This window comes from Peromyscus eremicus, chromosome 13 (assembly GCF_949786415.1).
Source record: "Peromyscus eremicus chromosome 13, PerEre_H2_v1, whole genome shotgun sequence".
Taxonomy (NCBI): Eukaryota; Metazoa; Chordata; class Mammalia; order Rodentia; family Cricetidae; genus Peromyscus; species Peromyscus eremicus.
The window spans coordinates 52409904-52429978 of NC_081429.1; the positions used below are offsets into that span (position 1 = coordinate 52409904).

General features: G+C 44.6%; 1 protein-coding gene across 1 annotated transcript in view; it reads right to left on the reverse strand.

Moving 5' to 3' along the window:
- The window catches only part of LOC131923197 (aldehyde oxidase 1), a 65172-nt gene that overhangs the window by 32141 nt on the left and 12956 nt on the right, over positions 1-20075 (reverse strand). Inside the window, exons 6-19 of the mRNA XM_059278135.1 lie at positions 18382-18443; positions 17119-17208; positions 15386-15466; positions 14068-14212; positions 13099-13191; positions 11535-11686; positions 11264-11357; positions 9709-9818; positions 8335-8519; positions 7294-7456; positions 6101-6193; positions 2804-2973; positions 2351-2486; positions 1787-1909 (exon numbers count right to left, since the gene is read on the reverse strand). Of these exons, the coding sequence (XP_059134118.1) occupies positions 1787-1909; positions 2351-2486; positions 2804-2973; positions 6101-6193; positions 7294-7456; positions 8335-8519; positions 9709-9818; positions 11264-11357; positions 11535-11686; positions 13099-13191; positions 14068-14212; positions 15386-15466; positions 17119-17208; positions 18382-18443 (1697 nt within the window). The remainder of the gene's footprint in view (positions 1-1786; positions 1910-2350; positions 2487-2803; positions 2974-6100; positions 6194-7293; positions 7457-8334; positions 8520-9708; positions 9819-11263; positions 11358-11534; positions 11687-13098; positions 13192-14067; positions 14213-15385; positions 15467-17118; positions 17209-18381; positions 18444-20075) is intronic.

The window sequence follows — 20075 nt, forward strand, 5'->3', positions numbered from 1 at the left end:
ACCTGGGTCCTCTGGAAGAACAGCCAGTGTTCTTAACCGCTGAGCCATCTCTTGAGCCCCAAAGGTGAGTTTTCTAAACTCCATTTTTAAAAGTTAATGTTTTTCAATCACAGTTGCTGATTCCTTTTTGCATAACTTTGAGCCAATTTCCTGAGTAGCCCTTGGCAGGGAAGTGGTCACAGGACTGTAGTGTGCTGAGGGCTGGGCAGAGCTCCCTGACATGGACTGGCAGCATGAGCCAGGAGAGCTTGACCTCTGATCAAAATGAGAGTCAACTTTCATGCAATGCCAATGTTTGATGTTTTCTGCACGTCATCAGGGATTGAGGGTGAGATAGGAGGAGAAAGTGCTTACATGCAACTTTTATTTGGCTGTGAAGCCAAAAGGGGAAGAGTGGATATTTAACCACTGGTAAAGATTACAAACAAAATTTTGATGAGTCACTACTCAAATAATTTCTTTCAAAAAGGGATTAGAACTCAAAAGCAAAATTTTCAGGGAAAGAATCTACAAAGTAAGTAAGCGAGAACAGCACTCGACGAGTGAATGAACATGAAAAGGGGGAAAAGGAGGTTTGGATTTGAAACTGGCCAGGGAAAACGCATCATTTCTTTAATTTTGTCCTCTTGACATGACTTTATTTTAATCTGAAGATACTGAGAGAAATTTCCAGAACCACGGGGCCATGTTCCTAGGAATGAGGCATGACAGAAACCCCCTCAAGGTGAAGTGGAGACACCGATCTTGGCCAACATTTTCCTCATTTTAAGGTAACATGAGCCCCACAACGAGGCACAGAAAGGTGTCTGCTGTCAAGGACGTGGCCCGACAGATCTGCTGTGGCCCCCTCTCCCATTCTGAGAGAGGCAAAACCTGGCTGGTGTGGGGCACACTTCAGAGCATGGATACCATGTACAGCCTGGAAGCCTTGCTTGTTTAGTTAACATTTGTGCAAAGGCCAGATTCAAGAACCAATGCGTGCAGGTGAACACTATCATTTCATGGGGTGGGCCTTACAACCTCTATAACTTTTCAACTTTTGTATGAAAATTAGGATAGAAATGCAACACTCCCTTTTTTTTTAGTTGCCAAAATTCTGTAGGCATCGTATGATCCATGTCTCATGGAAAGTTAAGATTTGCACTAGAGAATATTAAAGTAGTGTCTACAGTATGCTTCGTGGGATATCTCATCAGTTCCCACTGTGGACCTGCCGAAGCACCAAAGACTATATAAACTGGAGCCGCGGGACAGGTTGCCACTGTCCCAGCTGCCCACTCAGCGTTCTCACCTTTCCCCTTCCAAACCGTGCTAATATCTTTGTTTAGGACTCTAACCCTAGACAGCCCATTCCCTGAAAAAAAAAAAAAAAAGTTGCCCCACCCTCATCTTAATTGTGACAACAGTTCTTCCATGTATCTGGTCAGTCATTAATCCAGAGACAGACACGGGATCAAAATGGCCAAATGAGTCTTCATCTCAGGACGTGTGGTTGGAGCGCTGGGACAATAATGTACCTCTCATCATGAACAGGGAAGCCCAAGATTTCCACTGCCCTCTCTGGGCACAGGGGAGAACGCTCTGCTGTGAGTGACAGAGAGGAGACAGGAAAAAACAGGTTCCTGGGGAAATTGTTACTGCTCACACTTTGAGCCAATGGATCCCCTGTGCTCGCGAAGCCTACTACTGCATCAGATTTTCCTATCCCTATGCCAAAGCACTGTAACAGACAAGGCACTCACACCCGCTCTTTGACCCCTGAACCACCATCAGCTTGACCTCATACCTCAATAGTTAGAATCGGCGGCTCCAAGTCTTGGTAGACAACTTTCACTCGCTTGGCCGCTTGTTTCGCCCGCGTCTCAGAATCCGCAACCACGGCACAGACAAGATGGCCCACGCAATGTACCTGTGGCCCAGAAAGGATGGCACACCACAGATCAGCTCCTGACATTGACTGTGGTCCTCTCTCCCATGCTGAGAGAAGCAAAACTCGGCTTGTATTGGGTAGACTTCAGAGGACAGGTACCATGTGCAGCCTGGAACTCTTGCCTGTTTTCTTAACATTTAAAGGCCATAACTCACATTGTCTACACCCTAGGCAAGCACTCCAACAGCTGAGTTACATATGCACCTTCAGCCCTGAAAGCAGCTCACATAACCCATCAGCTTCACGCAAGTGGGAAATGAATAAACTTGAATTCATATCTATTAGAATATTTGTGGTTCATAATTACTGTTCAAAGAATACTGAACTCTTTATGGTATGACAAATTAGACACTATCCTATGAAAATATGGGGTGCCATTAACTGGGAAAGTTGTTCAAACAGAAAGCAGAAAGGCAATACCTCATCTGTGGCCAGGAATGTCTCTGGGTACTCTGCGGCGAAGGGGTTTGTGAAGGTGTTTGCGTCCTGAAGATGATCTGCGGTAAGGATGTCCACCACGCCTGGCAGGCTGAGAGCTTCTGACAGGTCCACGGACCTAGGAAAACACCCCAGACACCTTCTCAGAGCAGCCTCAAGGCCCAGAGGCACCGAGAATTGACAGTTGGAAAATAAGGACTTTCAGAGAATTAATTGCTCTGACAGTTATCGGCCAGGCACGGAAAGAAGTTGGGGCACAATAAAGTGACTCTATGCAGGGCATCTGTGAGAAATCCTACACTTCAATCCCATCTCATCTCTAGCCTGGGTGTCACCAAGCCTCCATTTACCCTCGCCACACCGCTGCTTTCCATTAACAGGGCAGAGTTAGACACTGAGGAGGATCTCCGTAGCTGTGGGGTAAGGGACACTTACATGATCTTAGCGTGTGCTCTTGAACTGGTTACAAAAGCCAGGAAGAGCTCCCGGTCTACTGCAGGCATGTCGTCACAGTAGATGGCCTCACCAGTGGCATGCTTAATACCAGAAAGGTGCATGATGGGACGCCCAATTGGGTCTTGAGGAAGCTGCTTTGGGTCTACAGTCTGTTTAATAAAGAACCGACAATTAAGTTTTATATTTCTATAGAGACTGTAGGAATAATCACAGAATGTGTCTCCCATGAGAGAGTGGCTATGTAAATTCATGCTTAAAACAGAATACTTCTGAGTGTGAAAACTGTCACTATCCACACTATTCCAAACAGTGTATTAGAACAATTTGGTAGTTAACTTGGAATGTGTAAGTGTGACACATTTTTATTTTTCTTCGTTTTTAAAATGTAGATCCCAAATATCTCTGATGGAAACTCCATGTGTCTAAGCACATGGATTTCAATCTCTCTTCTTCAATATAAAACCAAACTTACACATGGGGATTCAGGCACGAGCAGGGATCTGAAGCGACACCAACATCCACTAGTTCCACCATCTCACTCACCCCTCTGTTGCCCTGACAACTCTCCCCTCCCTCTCCTTAGAGGCCTGAGCTGATGAGGAAAAGAAAGAACAGATGATAAGGCATCATCAGGCATGTCTTCTCAAGTGCTACAGAGGCAGAAAGTGATTTCTCTGAAAAAAAAAAAAAATCTTCCCCCAAAGCACTGAAAAATCATATTAGGCTTTCAGCTGGCACACTATTTGAGTGAAAAATTACCCACATCTCTTCTTTGTTTGTATAAAATACTCTTGGAGATTCCCTGTTTCCATCCTGAAAAGCAAAATGCTAGGTAACTTACAGGCTCGGACACGGAGCGAACATGTTCAAAGGGATCTATAAGGCTCCTGGAGTTTTCTATTATTAATGCTAACACCTTTTACTGTAAATAATGGAACACTTCACAACTGTGAAGAAAATCTTCTGAAACTTTACTGTGTTAGGTCTGCCACAAGACTGAGGAAGTTCTCAAGCCTGTGATAGCCAAATGTGAAAACTGATTTATCGAAGAATCAGCCCTCGAGAATGGACTTGGACTGCGGGCCAGTACACCTGGCTACTTCCTTCTGCTTGTCACATGGCTAGAGACACAGTGAAAAAAGTGGCTATCTCCTCAGCCAGGTGATCTCCTGAAGCCACCAGGGACAGTCTGGGTGCAGAAGGTCTCCCTTCGGCTTGGTTCTCAGATGGGTGCTGCTGGGAGGAGGTGGAGTGAGAGGCTTGAGACCACTGGGGTTGCAAAGCCCCCCCCCCTCCTTTGTTGGTATGAGGTTCACAGTCTGCTCTGCCATACACTCTCCCCATTGCCATCTTCCCCTCACAGCAGTAGCTCAAGAGCAAGGGTCCACCTCACCAAGCACCGTGATGCAAGCAACCCTCTCTGTCTGTGGACCTGTGTGTTGTGAGGGGATGAAAGTGAACTTTCAATGCAAGTAAGTGATTCGGGAGAAGTACTTGTTGTGAGAGCTGAAATTGCTCTAGAAACTCAGATGCTCATGCGTGTGTGTGTGTGTGTGTGTGTGTGTGTGTGTGTGTGTGTGTGACAGAGACAGAGACAGAGAGAGAGACAGAAAGAGAGAGAGAGAGAGAGAGAGAGAGAGAGAGAGAGAGAGAGAGAGAGAGAGAGAGACCACAGGGGAAACTAAAATAACATTCATCAGTGTGGGTGACACACTGAACCCCAAACATTGTCTCAGAACCCTGCATGACAAATCCATTCAAGCTCAACCTCTGAGAAGACTTTGGGTTTTTTGTTTTTTGTTTTTTTTTGGATAATCTGATTGTCCATCGCTTGGATTTGGTTCCCCCCTGAAACGCAATCCATTTCCAAAGTGCTATGAAGGTCTCTGTAAGTCACAAACTATGAGTGTGGTATTTCACAGAACACTAGAGAAGAAAGCAGCTGTTTTTAACTTTCAAAATGCTCACTTCCAAAGCATTTTGGCAGATTTAAATTTTTTGAACATATTGAACTCCAAACCTCAAGGGACCTACAGCAACTTCAGTGTTCACTGTGGCATGATGTAAATTTTTATAACTAAATCTGTCAGCAGATCCAATGCACTGAGGTTTTAAATATCTTCTCATTCCTGACTTAACAAAACTCTCTGTCCAGGTTCTTGACAAATATTTCAAGGAAACACACATTAAATCTTATCCAGTTTACCAACAGAATGGCTCCATGTTATATGTTTATGTTATGACAGAAACTTCCATTTGAAAGCTATGGGAAAGCCAGGCAGTGGTGTTGCAAGCCTTTAATCCCAGTGCTCAGGAGACGAGGCAGGTGGATCTCTGAGTCTGAGGCCAGCCTGGTCTACAGAATGAGTTCCAGGACAGTCAGGGCTACACAAGGAAACCCTGTCTCGAAAAACAAACAAACAAACAAACAAACCACAAACAGAGCTATGGGAGTTCTGTACTCTAATAGTCAGCCTTCATCAGGACATCAGGGAAGTAGCTCCTAGTACTCTTGTTTGATTTCACAATAAAATGTAATCTGCGGAAAACCACATGGACAGGAAGGGCTTGGAAAGGAAAGGATCCAAATACTGGGACAAAATAAACTAGCAGCTGTTGCAATATCTTGGACTGCTGAGGTTCCATGGCCTCTGGGGGCAGGGGTGTGTCCTTGTCCTCTGAAATGAACCCTGGTCCTACTCAGAACTTGCCTTTCCTTGTGTTTCAATAGCCACAAAGCCAGGGCAGAAAACATGTAGCAACAGCCAGCTTGTTTACATCAATGGCCTCAAGCCATAGTATAAAAAAAAAAAAAGCCTATAAGACAAAAACAGGCATATTTCTTTAACATTTTACAGGCTTATTTTTAGTCATGATTCCTAATTGGTTTGAGTGACTTTTCTTTTTCTCATTTTGAGCATCTAGGGATCAAACTCCGGGCCTTGTCCATACCACTGAGCTACACTCTCCACCTACTTTTGAGGTTTCAATGAATCTGAAGAAGGCAGCATGTCACTAGCAGGCAAAGGCCCTGCAGTCTTGTCTTTGATTTTTTGTTTTTTGTTTTTTGAGACAGCGTTTCTCCGTGTAGTCCTGATTGTCCTGGAACTTGCTCTGTCGACCAGGCTGGTCTTGAATTCACAGAGATCTGCCTACCTCTGTCTCCGGAGTGCTGGGATTAAAGGCGTGCACCACCGCCGCCCTGCCTGTCTTTGATTTTAAACACACACACACACACACACACACACACACACACACACACACACACACACTAACCTGGTGGGTTAATGTTCTCCAGTGATGTTTTGAATGAAGATCTTCTAAAGCACTCTCATACGTTTCTGCCAGGCTAGGATAGTGACCTGGGTCCTGAAGAGGAAAATAACAGTAGATATTTAAAATCTACCAGAATGTTCTAGGAGAAGAGCCTGGTACTGTTCCCAGCAAACCTCTCTACTCTGAAGTCTGGAGTCAATCGAGCATTCGCCCTTTCAGAGCCCTGGAAATCTAAACAACCCCAGGACAGGAACCCTGCAGGTACATGTCTTCCTACATGATGTGATAAACCACATGAAATTAGAATATCACTGGCTGCCACCATCTCTGTTCCATAAGATTATTTTCCAGTCGCTAGCGATTTTCCAGTCACTATTTTCTCAACCTTGTCTAGATAGACAGACTTGTTTTCCCAAGGGGCTTGCGGCATACACACCGGTACACAAACAAGTCAGAGGACAAATAGAAAGAGCAGAAAGAACAAAACTCAAGCAGGAAAAGTCAGAACCAATGCCCATTGTTGCAAATAACCCTGAAGTTGCTTGGTGGCATCTGGCCAGGCACAGGGAAGTGCACAGAGGTAGACAGCCGCTGTCACCTCACAGGAGGGTGCCTCCTGGGAACAGAACTGTAGGCCATGTGCTCCTTTATATGAGACATGAAACAATATACTTTATGATTATTTTTTATAATTTTATAATAATTAAATGATTTTAACAGAAAATAAAGCTAGCAACAGCTATTCTTTTCAAAGAGAAAATGCTATGGCATTACTAAATACTGTCACTTCTACCCAGCATTCCTCACGCTAAGCCTTTTCCCTCCGACAACTCGCTTCACAATACTGCAGAGGTTGCCATCACCTTATGAATGAGGGTTACCCAGACAAGAAAATCAAACATAAGAAGGTAAGCTTCAGCAAGTGGAAGGAAATGCATTCACCTCATTAACAAGTTTTCTCAGCACTATCCAGACAGATGAGACATCATAATAACTGAGTGGTGTTAAGCAAAAGCCTGTGCAGGTTGGTGCCCTCCATGCAAATCCTCCTCACACTTACAGCCATCCACAAGACAGCCCAGTGGAGAGCCATCAGTAGGATGTGATTCTGGTCTTTCATCCTTTATAGTCCACAGCTCCTCAGCAGGGCCTCTGCTTCGGGCATCACAGTTCACACAACTAGTTCCACTTACCAGCCTCTTCAAACTCTGTGACACCTCCAGGTAGAACTTGAAGAGGAAGCTGATAATGAGGGTCCTTTTGAACTCCACCTTCCCACCAGGAGCGGAGCCTGGAAGGGTGACTTCATTCAAAACCAGCCTGCACGCTGTATCCAGCATCTCTTCATTCCAGGGTCTGTGAGAGGCAGAGGAGGAGACTCAGCCCCGCAGGACTCATGATCTCACAGGCTCGGCTGACAGATAAGGCAGACACAGGAGAGCAGGGTCGACAGCCAGGCAACCCAAGTGCAGGTCGGTCGGCTACTCTCCAAGCATCTGGACTGGGTCTCACCACATGCTCAGCCGTCACAAGTCCTTAGCACAGGAGTCACTCAGTGCTCATCCATTCCTAGGACATCTCTGTATGCCAGGTTCTGTGTTAGCACTGTGTGTTCCCCTACATGACCCTCTCAGTGACTCATAAGGTAGGTTTGATTCTCTTCGACAGATAAGGAAAAGGAGGTTCCATAGTGTTAAATAGACCGAGTTCATGGAGTTAAGGAGACTGAACTAAGATTCGCACCAGATAGTCGTGTGCTGAATCACTGTTCTCTATTAACTCATCTAGTAAGTTCCCAAGAAAGATTAGCTATTATTACCTACAGATAAAACAACTCAGGTAAGCAAAAGAGATCGTTAGCAACCAAAGAGCTCATGATCTGTTTTTCATCAGGGTAAATTATTCCCCCCACAAAAGAATGCAAATTTATACTACAGGGATCGGGCATCCGACACCCTTTCTGTCTCTGTCTCTCTCTCACACGCACATATACATACACACAGGTACACACACCAGACACACATGCACATGCATACACATGCACTCTGGACACAGATTATATAATGCTCACTTCTGAATGTGCTAGAAAAAGCAACATGGAAATGATTATGAAATCTTGTTGGAACACCCAGCCATCACACTTGAGATCCTAAGCCTCTTTTTCTTCTTTTCTTTGCAGCTTCCCACAGAGCAGGTTGTTCCGTCACCTGGAAGCTAAGGACACAAAGTCTTACCTTCCAATGAGTTTCTGGCAGGAGTTCTTAGCACTGATGGTGGTTGGACCCACACCGCCATACAAAATGGATAGCTCTTTAATGACGTCACTGCCTTCTCTAAAAAGGACTCTCATTCCAGAATTGACGATCGCTAGGGCATTCTGTTGGCGCTGGGCTTGTCGGAAGGCTGACACGAACTCCCACTGGAGAAAAGAGGCACACACAGAATTCCCCTGAGAGACAGCTCCATGCTGAAGGGTGATTTGACATCAGCACATCTTCTGTTACAGGCTCTGTTTCGTGTCCCCTAAGTCTGGATGCTGGAATTTTAAACCCCAGTGCTTCAGTTCTTGGGGACAATGCGTTCAAAGTGCTAAGGTGAAAGCGGGGTTATTAGCCAGAGCCCTAACTGGCTGGTGTCTTTTTAAGAAGAAACAAATTGGACAGAGACATGAAAAGGCCCAAGAAAAGGCAGAAGACGGGCATCTATGGTCAAGGTCAAGGCCTCAAAGGAAGACGCCAGCCCTACTGACTCCTCGCTATCAGAGTTCTAGCCTCAGACTTGCCAGAAGATAAATCTCCATTATTGTATACAAAACTCCGTGTGTGGTTCTCTGGGCTGGCAGCCCCCTTAAACCATCACATCTCATTAGGCAGGCTTGATTCTCCCCCTGTACAAATGAGGAAGCTTGGAGATTCAGTTGAAACCAGAACTCAAGCCTCAGCGTATCCGATTCCCAAACTGTGCTTTTCCCCTCCAAGTTCCCCTGCAAATGTCTTTTTTATTTGTTTGTTTGTTTGGATTTTTTTTTGGCTTCTTTCAGGCCCCAGGATCTAGGCAGACCTGTCTTGTACTAGAATATTATTTTAAGGTGTGTTACTTTTGTTTATATTGCATTTGTTTAACTCTGTGAAGCTGTGTTACTTAATTGTTGTTTGGGGTTTTTACTCTTTGCTCTTTTGGGGGCCCGCCACCCAGCTCCCAAATAAATCATACACGCCATTGGGTGTTTTAGACAGGCAAAGTAACACAGGTTCACTGAGTTAAACAAATGCAACCTAAATAAAAGTAGCACCCCTTCAAATAATATTCTGCTACACTGTCTCACTTAGGGAGGAAGTTGGAAAGGACAAAGGATGTCTTAACAATCTGTTAAAAAGCAACTTTAGAGTTTTGGGCAGAGGAAGGGGGAAGAAGGTCTCCTAGTTCTAGAAATGGCAGGGGACTGCAGAGCAGGTTGAGAGTGACTGGGCACAAGTCCCCGCTGGAAGAGTGACCTCTGTCAGTTCCTAGAGTGAGTTTCATCCCCTCTGCAAACACGTCTGTCCTGAGCCCACTCAAGCTACAGACTGGTGGGGGCACTGGGAAATGGAGAGAAAGGCCATCCTCACCTTCCTGGAACACGGGATGTTCACTGAGACCAAGACTTCCTGAGGTTTAAGATCGGCATCAGGGCACTTGCGGAGGAACTGCTCGCTTAAAGGGATCTGTCGTTTTCCATCTGGGGAGAAAAACGACACCTTCTCTGGAACCTTCGATCTCTTGAACAAACTTCCCAAACTTGGGAAATGATTCTACTGGTTGTTGTGGGGTGGCAGTGTGTGTGTGAGTGTGTGTGTGTGTGTGTGTGTGTGTGTGTATGTGTGTGCTCTGACAGCATCTTACACTGTTTCTTCCAGCCTAGGCCTTTCACCTTTTGTCCTTTCTCCTTGCTTACAGATAAAAAACAAAAAAAAACAAAAAAACCCAGTTTCCTAAAAAGAACAGGCACCTTAACAGTCCACTTCCCGATAGCAGGGTTGGCTTAGGGCATTGCTACGACAGAGTAGATATTAATATCCCTTTTGATATCTGATCAAGTCAACCCACAACCATTTCATATATTTTTTGTCTATAAACAGGATCCTATTATCTCCAGAGGTGAACAACAACAACAAAAAATTCCTTCAGTGAATTTGTACAGCATTAAGTGCTATTTTATTTGGTTATGCCACATCCCCCCTCCCCCTCGATCCTCCACCAGCATCTAAAGAATTTCAGTCCTTTGGTCAATGGACTGGAGGTGGGAACAGTTTAAAGCCATAGCCAAATATAATGGGGAAAAATATAAAGCTTTTTGTGTATTCTCTCATCCAACCTTACTTCTCACGGCAGGAGGTTTTTCAGTGTGCTGCTTAAACTGAAACCCTCAATTTAAACCTTCCTCCTTAAGATTCCTTAGCAGTTGAAATGCTATAAGGAGTTGATGTTTCACAATGTATGTATACAACAGAAAGCTAGCTCACATTTTCAAACGAAACCTCCATATAGTTGTAGAGGATCCAATTATAAGAATCTCTTAATAATTATTAGACAAATTGGAGTAAGAGAAAATTCCAGCACTGAATTTCAAAAATAATAGTCACGTGCATAAATACAGCAGGAGGTCCAATAGATATTCAGTTGAAAAAGATCTGTGGTCACTCAAGGAAGATAAACGAAGTACAAGCCCAAAGCATGGGAGTCAAATACCCTGGGGGGGGGGGGGCGGAGGGGGAGGAGTCTCCAACAAAGGGGCTCGTTGGCTCTCAGAGCTTATTGTCTTTGTCAATGATCAGCTCACATCTGGACATTAAACACAAGCATGTCCAATGTAGGGTGAGAAAACACCTAGCAGATGTGCCTAACATGCAGCCAGGAATCCCAAGACAGGTATACACGCTGTCAAACACATTTGTAACGACAGCGTCAGGTCTCAAGGTCAAATAGTTTGGCCCCCCTGGTAGGTCAAGGTCTCAAGAAGAAACAGATGGAGAGACTGGTAGATAGTTTTAAGACAAACTGGCCAACTTCTCAGCCTCAGAAAGCTAAAGGAAATTATTAGTTTTCCAAACTGGACTTCCTGCCTCCCCAGCGCCAGAGAAACAAATCAAGCTTCATAACTCCCCAAGCAAAACTGCTGTTTACCTTTGGACAGCAAGTTGAGGGTACAGTTACCCACAGCCAGGAGGGGATTCAGATCCGAGTCCAGATGTCTGCTCACGATGTGGCCCCCTAAAGACTTTAAAAAGTAGTTACTTTCACTACTGTTACATAGTTACAGAGCATAAGCACTAATTACCGGATTAAGTGATGCTTCAGAGAGCTGTTCTTTTTGTTTGTTTTAAAGAACAGAAAGGTGTCGTCAGTTGCAATTACCCAAGACACAAATGCCAGAGTTGACTTGGCAAATACATACAGCCATGTTCCTGATCTGGGACCCAGCCAGAGTTCTGAGGTGCTTCAGGAGGGCACGGTACGTCTGTGTCTTCTCTTCTGGGAGCTTCCGGACCACATCAGCCAGAATGTCCTTCACCTGATCCAGGCTGAGGCCAGCACCGAGGGTCAGCCCTGAAATAAAGTCTTGTATGAGTAATGTAGTGTCATCACCGATGGCCTCCAAATGTTAGACCAAAGCTACAGGCCTGGAAATCTTTATATTGGATCCATGCTATTGTGCCTATCAGTATTGGTGGTGATGACGGTGCTGATTGTGGTAGTGATATGATCATGGTGGAGATACTGACGGTGATAGAGGTGGGTGTGGTGATGGCAGTGATGTGCAGGAGGGTTAATGATGGAGTTGTTGGTGGGAATCATGAAGGTTAGATTCCTTGAATACTGAGTCTATCACATATTACGCTGATAGCTTAAAAAAAACTTAAAACTTAAAAAACTTAAAAAAAAAACTCCAGGAATTAAAACAAAACCATACAATATTAATAGGTTCTCTTCACAGATGGCGAAGCTGAGACTCAGTCCAGTCACTTCCACAAGATCTTAGAGGTACTGTATGTCATCGCCAAGAATTGGATTTCAGAAGCTTTACCCCAAACCCACACTACGATGACTGCTGCTTCTCACTGCCGTGAAACCACGTTCCCTTCACAGGAATGAAAAAGGCTGGACTACAGCTACTCGGTACACAGCTCCTTTCCATCTGCTGTGCTCTGGAGAGCAACCAGCACATTTCATTCATCTCTGGTTCTGCACTCACAGCCCAGAGCCCCCCTTGAATAGCTGTTAGTCTCCCTGATACTGTAGATAGGAAAGGTTCTCAGTGAAAGTCTGACTTCTCAGTGTCTAGCGGAACTTCAGAGCATTCTCCCTGGACTCTCTCCAGATCCTCTCCGCTCTGTCTGAAGAGAATCTGTGAATTTTAACTAGAAATGAAGTGGCGGTCCCCTTTATAACAGGACTGACCCTAATAGGGCCAGTTGTTGTTTTTATTTTTTTTTCCAGGGGTCATATTACCCCACCATCCTATGTTGACTCGTGTCTGGCTTCAATAAGACCCTCAGGATTTACGTCTAGTCTAGTATCCAATCAGGATCCTACCTGACCACGAGCAGGAACTGTTCTTGCTATTTTCAGTCAGACAGACCCCTGACACAGCAGACAGACCCCTGACACCACAACTACAGTTTCTGACCAGATGTCATGAGCCAATTGTAAAATGATTGCTGTATCAATAAGGATCTACACCCAATCGCTACAAAGTACACTTAACCACACTGGAACTGTCCTAATCCTGCTTAAAAGGAGCCGTGAGCTTCTCTCTGGGTCACCATTCTTCCACTTTGTAAGATGGTTTGACCCCAGCATGCTGGAACTTTCATTCTTGAGAAATTAAATGCTCTTGTTGATTGCATACATGTCTGATGGTCTGTTGTGGGACTTCTCTTGGACCCTAACAAGAAACAGCTCACCCCTGTCCGTCCACCAGACTAAGCAACTGATGTGATGGGACCATAAGAACTCACCGTCACAGGCCTGGCTTACAACACACAGCTCTTCAATTCTGTCAGGAGAAATTATGATGGGGTGGAAGACACCTTTAAACTTTACTTCAGGTCCTACGGGATTGTGGGAGAGACACAAGATTAGAATAAAAAGGATGTGAACTGCTCTCTTCATTTTTGAATTATGATTAAACCAATGTTTGGGCATATGAAAGTTGTTTCCTTTTATTGGGCTGTTCGTTGCAAGCCACAAGCAGAGACAGTGGCCGATTAAACTTTGGGACTCTTTAGAATTGTTAGCTCTAAAACTTGTGCGATATGGCACACTCAGATTTCCCTGGGAGAAGGTCCTGGAGGCCCTGCAAGAGATGGGCAGCCACACTAGGCCTGAGTGAAAAAGGAGAAGGTTCTCAAACTGCCTTTTAAGTCAATCGTGCTATCATCACAGAGACACCACCCAGAGCAGAAAGACAGAGCAGTTTCAGGATGAGAGCCAGTATGGTCCCCAGATGGAAAACCAGAACACTGGCACCCTGCTGCTGGCTCACCATGGGGCCAGCAAGCCAGCCTCGGCTCCAGGGAAGCACAGGCTAGCCCTGCTGCTGGCTTACACTGGGACAAGCCTTTGCTCCAGTGAAGCACAGGCTAGCCCTGCTGCTGGCTTACACTGGGACAAGCCTTTGCTCCAGTGAAGCACAGGCTAGCCCTGCTGCTGGCTTACAGTGGGACAAGCCTTTGCTCCAGTGAAGCACAGGCTAGCCCTGCTGCTGGCTTACAGTGGGACAAGCCTTTGCTCCAGTGAAGCACAGGCTAGCCCGGCTGCTGGCTCACCATGGGGCTAGCAAGCTCTGCTCCAGTGATGCACAGGGCAGGCAATTGTCTAATGCTGGAAGACCTCTTGAACCACACTGTGTTTTCTGGCTGTCCTTCTGACAACACACCCACAGGAAGCTTGATTCCCTCATAAGATGTCCCGGGGTGTCTACATACCCACAGAGGTGTTCCCCATGACAATGGGGGCCTGGGGATACTTGAATTTAGCTTCCACGAGTTCCTTCAGAGTCACTGGGGAAATCCACGTCAATCTATCGCCACAAAACACTCTGGTCTTTGGTGGCTGTTTCTCAGCCATCGTCTGTTGGAAAAGCAACAGGGATTTGAGAGAGCTTGTGACAGAATGTCCATCTCTTCTCGCTCTAATTTTATTGAAACAGAGAAAAGAAATACGTATCTTCTAAAAAAACAAATTTTGTAACCTAAAAATAGAGCTCTACCAGGAGTCAGAGTTCAAGGTGAATGTTTGGCAGTAGTTTACCCCTGGAAACGGAAGTTCCCATTGGCTCGCTGACACCTCGCGGCGACTCATTTTGATGTCCACTAACATAGCAATATGCCCGTTTTTGCCAAATCATCCCACAGAAAAATGAACTTCAGCAGAAGTGGAAGGAGAAAGCCAGTCTGTACTGAAACGCGTTGATTGGGCCTTCAGGACTTCTAACAGACGTCACCAACTGTGTCTTACATCCTCCAACATCCCCATGGTAGTCTACCCTCCCTTCTCCGCCTCTTCCTCGGCCCACACTTTCTGGACTCAGAGGTGAGGATGACAGGTGGGTGTTGTCTATTTGCCCATCAGTTTGTTCTTTATAAAATTTGATTAATTATTTGAGAATTTCATATATATACATAATATACTTTGATTATATTCCCTCCCATTCCTCCCTCACTCCACAAAGTATCACCTTCCATCCTCCCAACTTTGTGTCCTCCCCCCCCCCACCCCCTGCCCAACCTACTGAGTACAGTTTGTGCCGTCCATATCCTCATGGATATGGGGCCATCCATTGGCTCATGGTCAACCTAGAAGGGGTCATATCCTTGAAGAAAACTGACCCTCCCTCCCCAGCAGCCTTTAACTAAATCAGCTAAGGGTGGGGGCTCAGGAGCCTCTCACCTCTCCATGCTGTTGTTGAGTGGTTTGAGCTTGTGCAGGCAATGAGTCAGTCCATGAGTGCAGTGATCCTGTTGTGGCCAGAAGACACCTTCCCCACCCTCTTTTCTCAATGGTCCCTAAGCCTTGAGTGGGGGGTGGGGGTATAATATAGATGTCCCGTTCATGCTGAGCTGAGCATCCCACAGATACTTATTCTCTGCACTTTGACAAGCAGCTCTGACTGTCTGCACTAACCACTGTCTGCTGCACAGTGACATGTCTCTGATGAGGTCTGAGGCTGCTCCATCAGCTTTTGAAAAGGCCCCACTGACATTTCACCCTGAGCTCTTCTAGGTGAGCAACTGCCTTCCTTACCATCAGCTCTGGAGGGAATATCAACTCCTGGGTTGGGTCCAGCGGCAGAAACTCCTCTTCTGAGAAGAGGTCTGGACTTGTCTTTGAAAAGAAAAAGTGACAGAAGTTACAGGAGCACCCCTATTCTCAGGAGACATCTAAGCCCTGTGGGTACCCAGAACTACAGGCAGTTTGAACTTTAGAAGGTTCATATACACACTACATTTTTCTTCTTCATTCTTACTGCAAATCTTAGTAACATACTCTAGTACTAAACATACTTTTTTTCCTGGAAAAAAAATGCCCTGTAACTACTCATAGGCATATCTGAACTACAGCATCACTGAGCTTGTGTTTGGTGTCATTATTAAGTAATGGTTATTTGAACATAAGTACTGCAATACTGTGCCAGTCAATCTGATAACCATGGCAACTACTTAGTGACAGATGGGCAGATAATGTATACAGTACGGATACACTGGACAAATTGGTTCGCATTCCACGTGAGACAGGGTGAGCACAGTGAGAGTTCCTCATGCTATTCATAATGGCACGTATTTTGAAACATAAACTATTTCTAGAATTTCCCACTTAATATTTTCAGAATATGGTTGGAGCAGAGGTAACTCAGATTGTAGGAAGGGAAACTGTAGATAAGGGGTGAACTACTATATTATTGTCAGGCACCTCTACTTTAATTTGTGTGAGTGTGTGTGTGTGTGTGTGTGTGTGTGTGTGTGTGTGTGTGTAACAGGACTGGAAGAAGATGGTCAGACAATCCAGGTACGGTGGCACATGCCTATAATCGTAGAACTTGGGAGACAAAGGTAGGAACAGAAAGAATTCAAGGCCAGGCTTAGCTGTATGATAAGTTTGAGGACAGAATGAGCTCCACAAGACCTCATCTCTTTGGAAGAAGACAGACAGACAAACAGAAGACAAAAAGAAGCTGACCAGTCACGATCCAAGCTGCCAGACAAGGCCTCTGACACAGACCTGACCTCTCATAACTCTGCAGGAGTCAGCGAATCTCTGCACTCATCAGCTCCCTACACATTCTCTTCAAGTCTGGGGACAGTGGAGGAGCAAGCAGACACTGAGAACTCAAGGGACACTTGAAGTCTCCACCTCTCCTGTCCCTGTTCCTCCATCTCCAATCCACTTTGCTTCTGGTCGCTGAAAATGCTGTTTAAAAACTGAGAGACCGTAGAGATGAGGGGTTTTCTCTCCTATAGACAGCAGTGTTTGAAAAGGACTGATATGTACAATGAGGGATGCAGTGGATATGACGGATTTTAAGATGGATTCTGCTGCTTTCAATTGGTATAATAATTGTATCGATGGTGGGGCAGAGTGGCATTACAGTACACGGACATGACAATATCATGTTATTATTTAGCATCTAGTATCTCAGACATGAATTGTTTCATTGTGTGGAGAATGTTAAAGATTCTGTTACTTATTCTGAAATAGTCAACTAATTGTCAAACACAGTCCCCCCACTGTGCTACAGAACAGTTAGAAGCCACTCCTCTCACCCAGCTGGGCCACGGTACCTGTTCACCCTCCTGTCTCCACCCCCAGTTTCCTCCTGGGCTGAAGTTTTAGGTTATATAGAGACAGTGAGAATGGGAGAGAGAACATGCTGGCATAGTCCAATTCATCAACCTGGGCGGCCAGTGATTCCTCCGAAGACTGGGTCAGTGGCTGCTCATGTCTAGAACAACTTTATAACAACTTTACCATTCACCGACCTCATCACCTTCCTGAAATTCTGCCAATCCATTTATTCCTCGATCCAAACAGCACACCCCATTTTCTTTACTTTGACAGCAGCCGGAAGCCTAAGGGGGAAAAAACAAAACAAACAAGCCAATCAGAACTCCATGGGATTCTATGGTTAACTGGGCGCCTACAGTTGAAGCTGTAGAACCAATATTGTAAGGCGTTATAAAAGAAAATCATTTATAGTTCAACATAGGCAAGCTAACTCTAATGAAAATCAAGTTTACAAGAAATTCTGAGCCGGGCAGTGGTGGCGCACGCCTGTAATCCCAGCACTCGGGAGGCAGAGGCAGGTGGATCTCTTGAGTTTGAGGCCAGCCTGGTCTACAGAGCTAGTCCAGGACAGGCTCCAAAGCTACAGAGAAACCCTGTCTCAAAAAACCAAAAATAAATAAATAAATAAATAAATAAATAATAAAATTTCTGAATACCAGTGATCATTTAAAAAAGTTAACAAAGTTCTTAATAGATAATCCTGTCATATAGCAACACACATTAACCATGTTAATTATTAATACTAACAATATTTTAAATACCACTAATAGTAGTAATAAGAACTGACGTCTTACTCTGATCTTATCTACGAGGTACTGATTCCATAGTTCACCTCACAGAAGTGATCTTCTGGTAGTGGGAGAGCACCCACCGTGACTGAGTGTGTGTTAAACTTCCACAAGAGCCTTTTACTTTATAGACTAGTTTAAAAACAAAGAAAGAAGAAACAACGTCTCTCATAGGTTTTTGTTAGTTCTTATTAACATTCATGATTGAGTAGCTTACTAGTTAGCGTGTGGTGACCCTGTCCTGGAGATGGACAGTCTCCATTGTCAAACAGCCAGTCCAGTAAAAACATGCAATGGCACAGGGACAACTGGACCATGCTGTGACCAGTGTTACGCTGTATCACTCACAGACGCAAATCACGTTAGCAGAAGGCTACAAGCGCATCCAGGCAGGGTCCCTAACTTAGACAAACAGATCAAGAGCAACTTCTTGGAAGAAATGACTTATGGCCAATGACAAACTGCAGGGATGCTACAATTTGACTACTTAGGCAAGGAGGTAAAGCCTCTGCCCAAGATGAAATGGCACACAGGAACTGTAGACCTTGAGATGAGAAGAGGTCCTGTGTTAGTAAAATGACTGTTGCCAGAAACATACGGGGCAGCTCCTACCCGGTTTTGTTTTGTTTTGGGGAAAATGCAGTCAACCATGTATTCCTTTCTACTTACTTTACAGAAGGTCTTGCATGCATCGATGATGGGCCTGTATCCAGTGCAGCGGCACAGATTTCCTGAAGAAGACAGAGCCGGTCTGGTTACTCAAGTGCCCCGGACAGAGGCATGGGGAAAGCCAAGTGAATGACAGTATGAAGGACCCCATCTTAGAAGAAAACTTTATTTGATGTTTTAATTCTGAAATCTTGTGTTTGAAATTTCATTTTTACATCAGCATCTTGGGATATTTAGTCAAGAGTCCTGAAGTATATTTTAACATCTCAACCATCTGCACTTACTCTGTAAACACATTTTATACCCTCTTCTTGTGACAGATGGTCAAACAACACAACAATTTTAAGACAAAAACTTGTCCTGTAGTTACAGTCAAGAGCTAAACTTAAAACAATAGCCACTTTATTGAGATGTTACTGACATAAAAACCCACACACATCTAATCAACTGATTAGTGACTGATGTATCTGGAGATAAGTGTGCACCTTATTCATCTCCACAGTCAATACCATGAGTGTAACTACCACTCTGTTTCCTCATGCCATTTAGTTTTTATTTAATCATTCAACCAGAAAGAAGGCATTTAACAAAAAAAATCTACCCTCTCCGCAACTGTTTATATAACACAGTATGGATAGCTGTGGGAACCAAGTTGCATTTATTGGACTTAATCATTTTGCATAACAAACTTGGTAACCTTTGATTGATAATTTCTCATTTTCTCCTTCTCCAACCCCAGGGAATCAGTATTTGATCGCCATTCTATTCCCCGCTTCTATTGCACTATTCCAGGTTCTTTGTAGAATAGTGTTTGCTCTTCTGGGTCTGGTTTGTTTCACTTAGCATCATGTGCTATGGTCCATGCATGTTGTTATAAGTGGAAGGATTTTCTTCTTCTTCTTCTTCTTCTTCTTCTTCTTCTTCTTCTTCTTCTTCCTCTTTTTTTTTAAAAAAAAGGAAGAGTCCTTTTATTATTAGTACTTACTCTGGCAGCTCTCAGTTTTTGACAGAGGAAAAACAAAAGGAGGAAGGAGAAAGAGACAGAGAGAGAAGTTTCAGTTGATTGAAGTTGTTCTGAAACAGTAGAGAAAAGGTGGAAAAGTGGGTAGTTTCTGAACTTGGGAGGCAATGGAGCACACAACTTATTTACAATAAATGATCCGGTCAGTATTTCCCTCACAATGGTTCTGTATCCTTACTCCACCCCCAATATGAGGTCATATTTTGTGTGTGTGTTCTATGTACACATCTGCTGGTGTGTGTACAAGTGTGTGTGTGTGAATACACGTGGAGGCCAGAGGTTGACACTGGTGTCTTGCTCAATTGCTCTTCACCTTACTTTTGAGACAGAGTCTCTCACTGGAACTGGAACTCTGCAATTCTACTAGGCTGGCTGGTCAATGAGTTCTTGGGATCCTCCTGTGACTGATACACCCTCCTGCCCCCAGTACAGTGGTTACACACTGTCACTCCCAGACTTTTACATGGACGGTAGTGATCAAACCTCAGGTCCTCATGGCAGACACTGACTGAGCCCATTTCCCCAGCTCCTGGGATCTTATTTTAAAAACAGCACAAGATCAAATTCTCTGGTGATAGGATTCCTCAAATCTTCATTATTTATACATTTCCCACACATGTCTCAACCATCCTGCACCAGTGTTTATAATACAAACAGCATAAAGCAACATTAT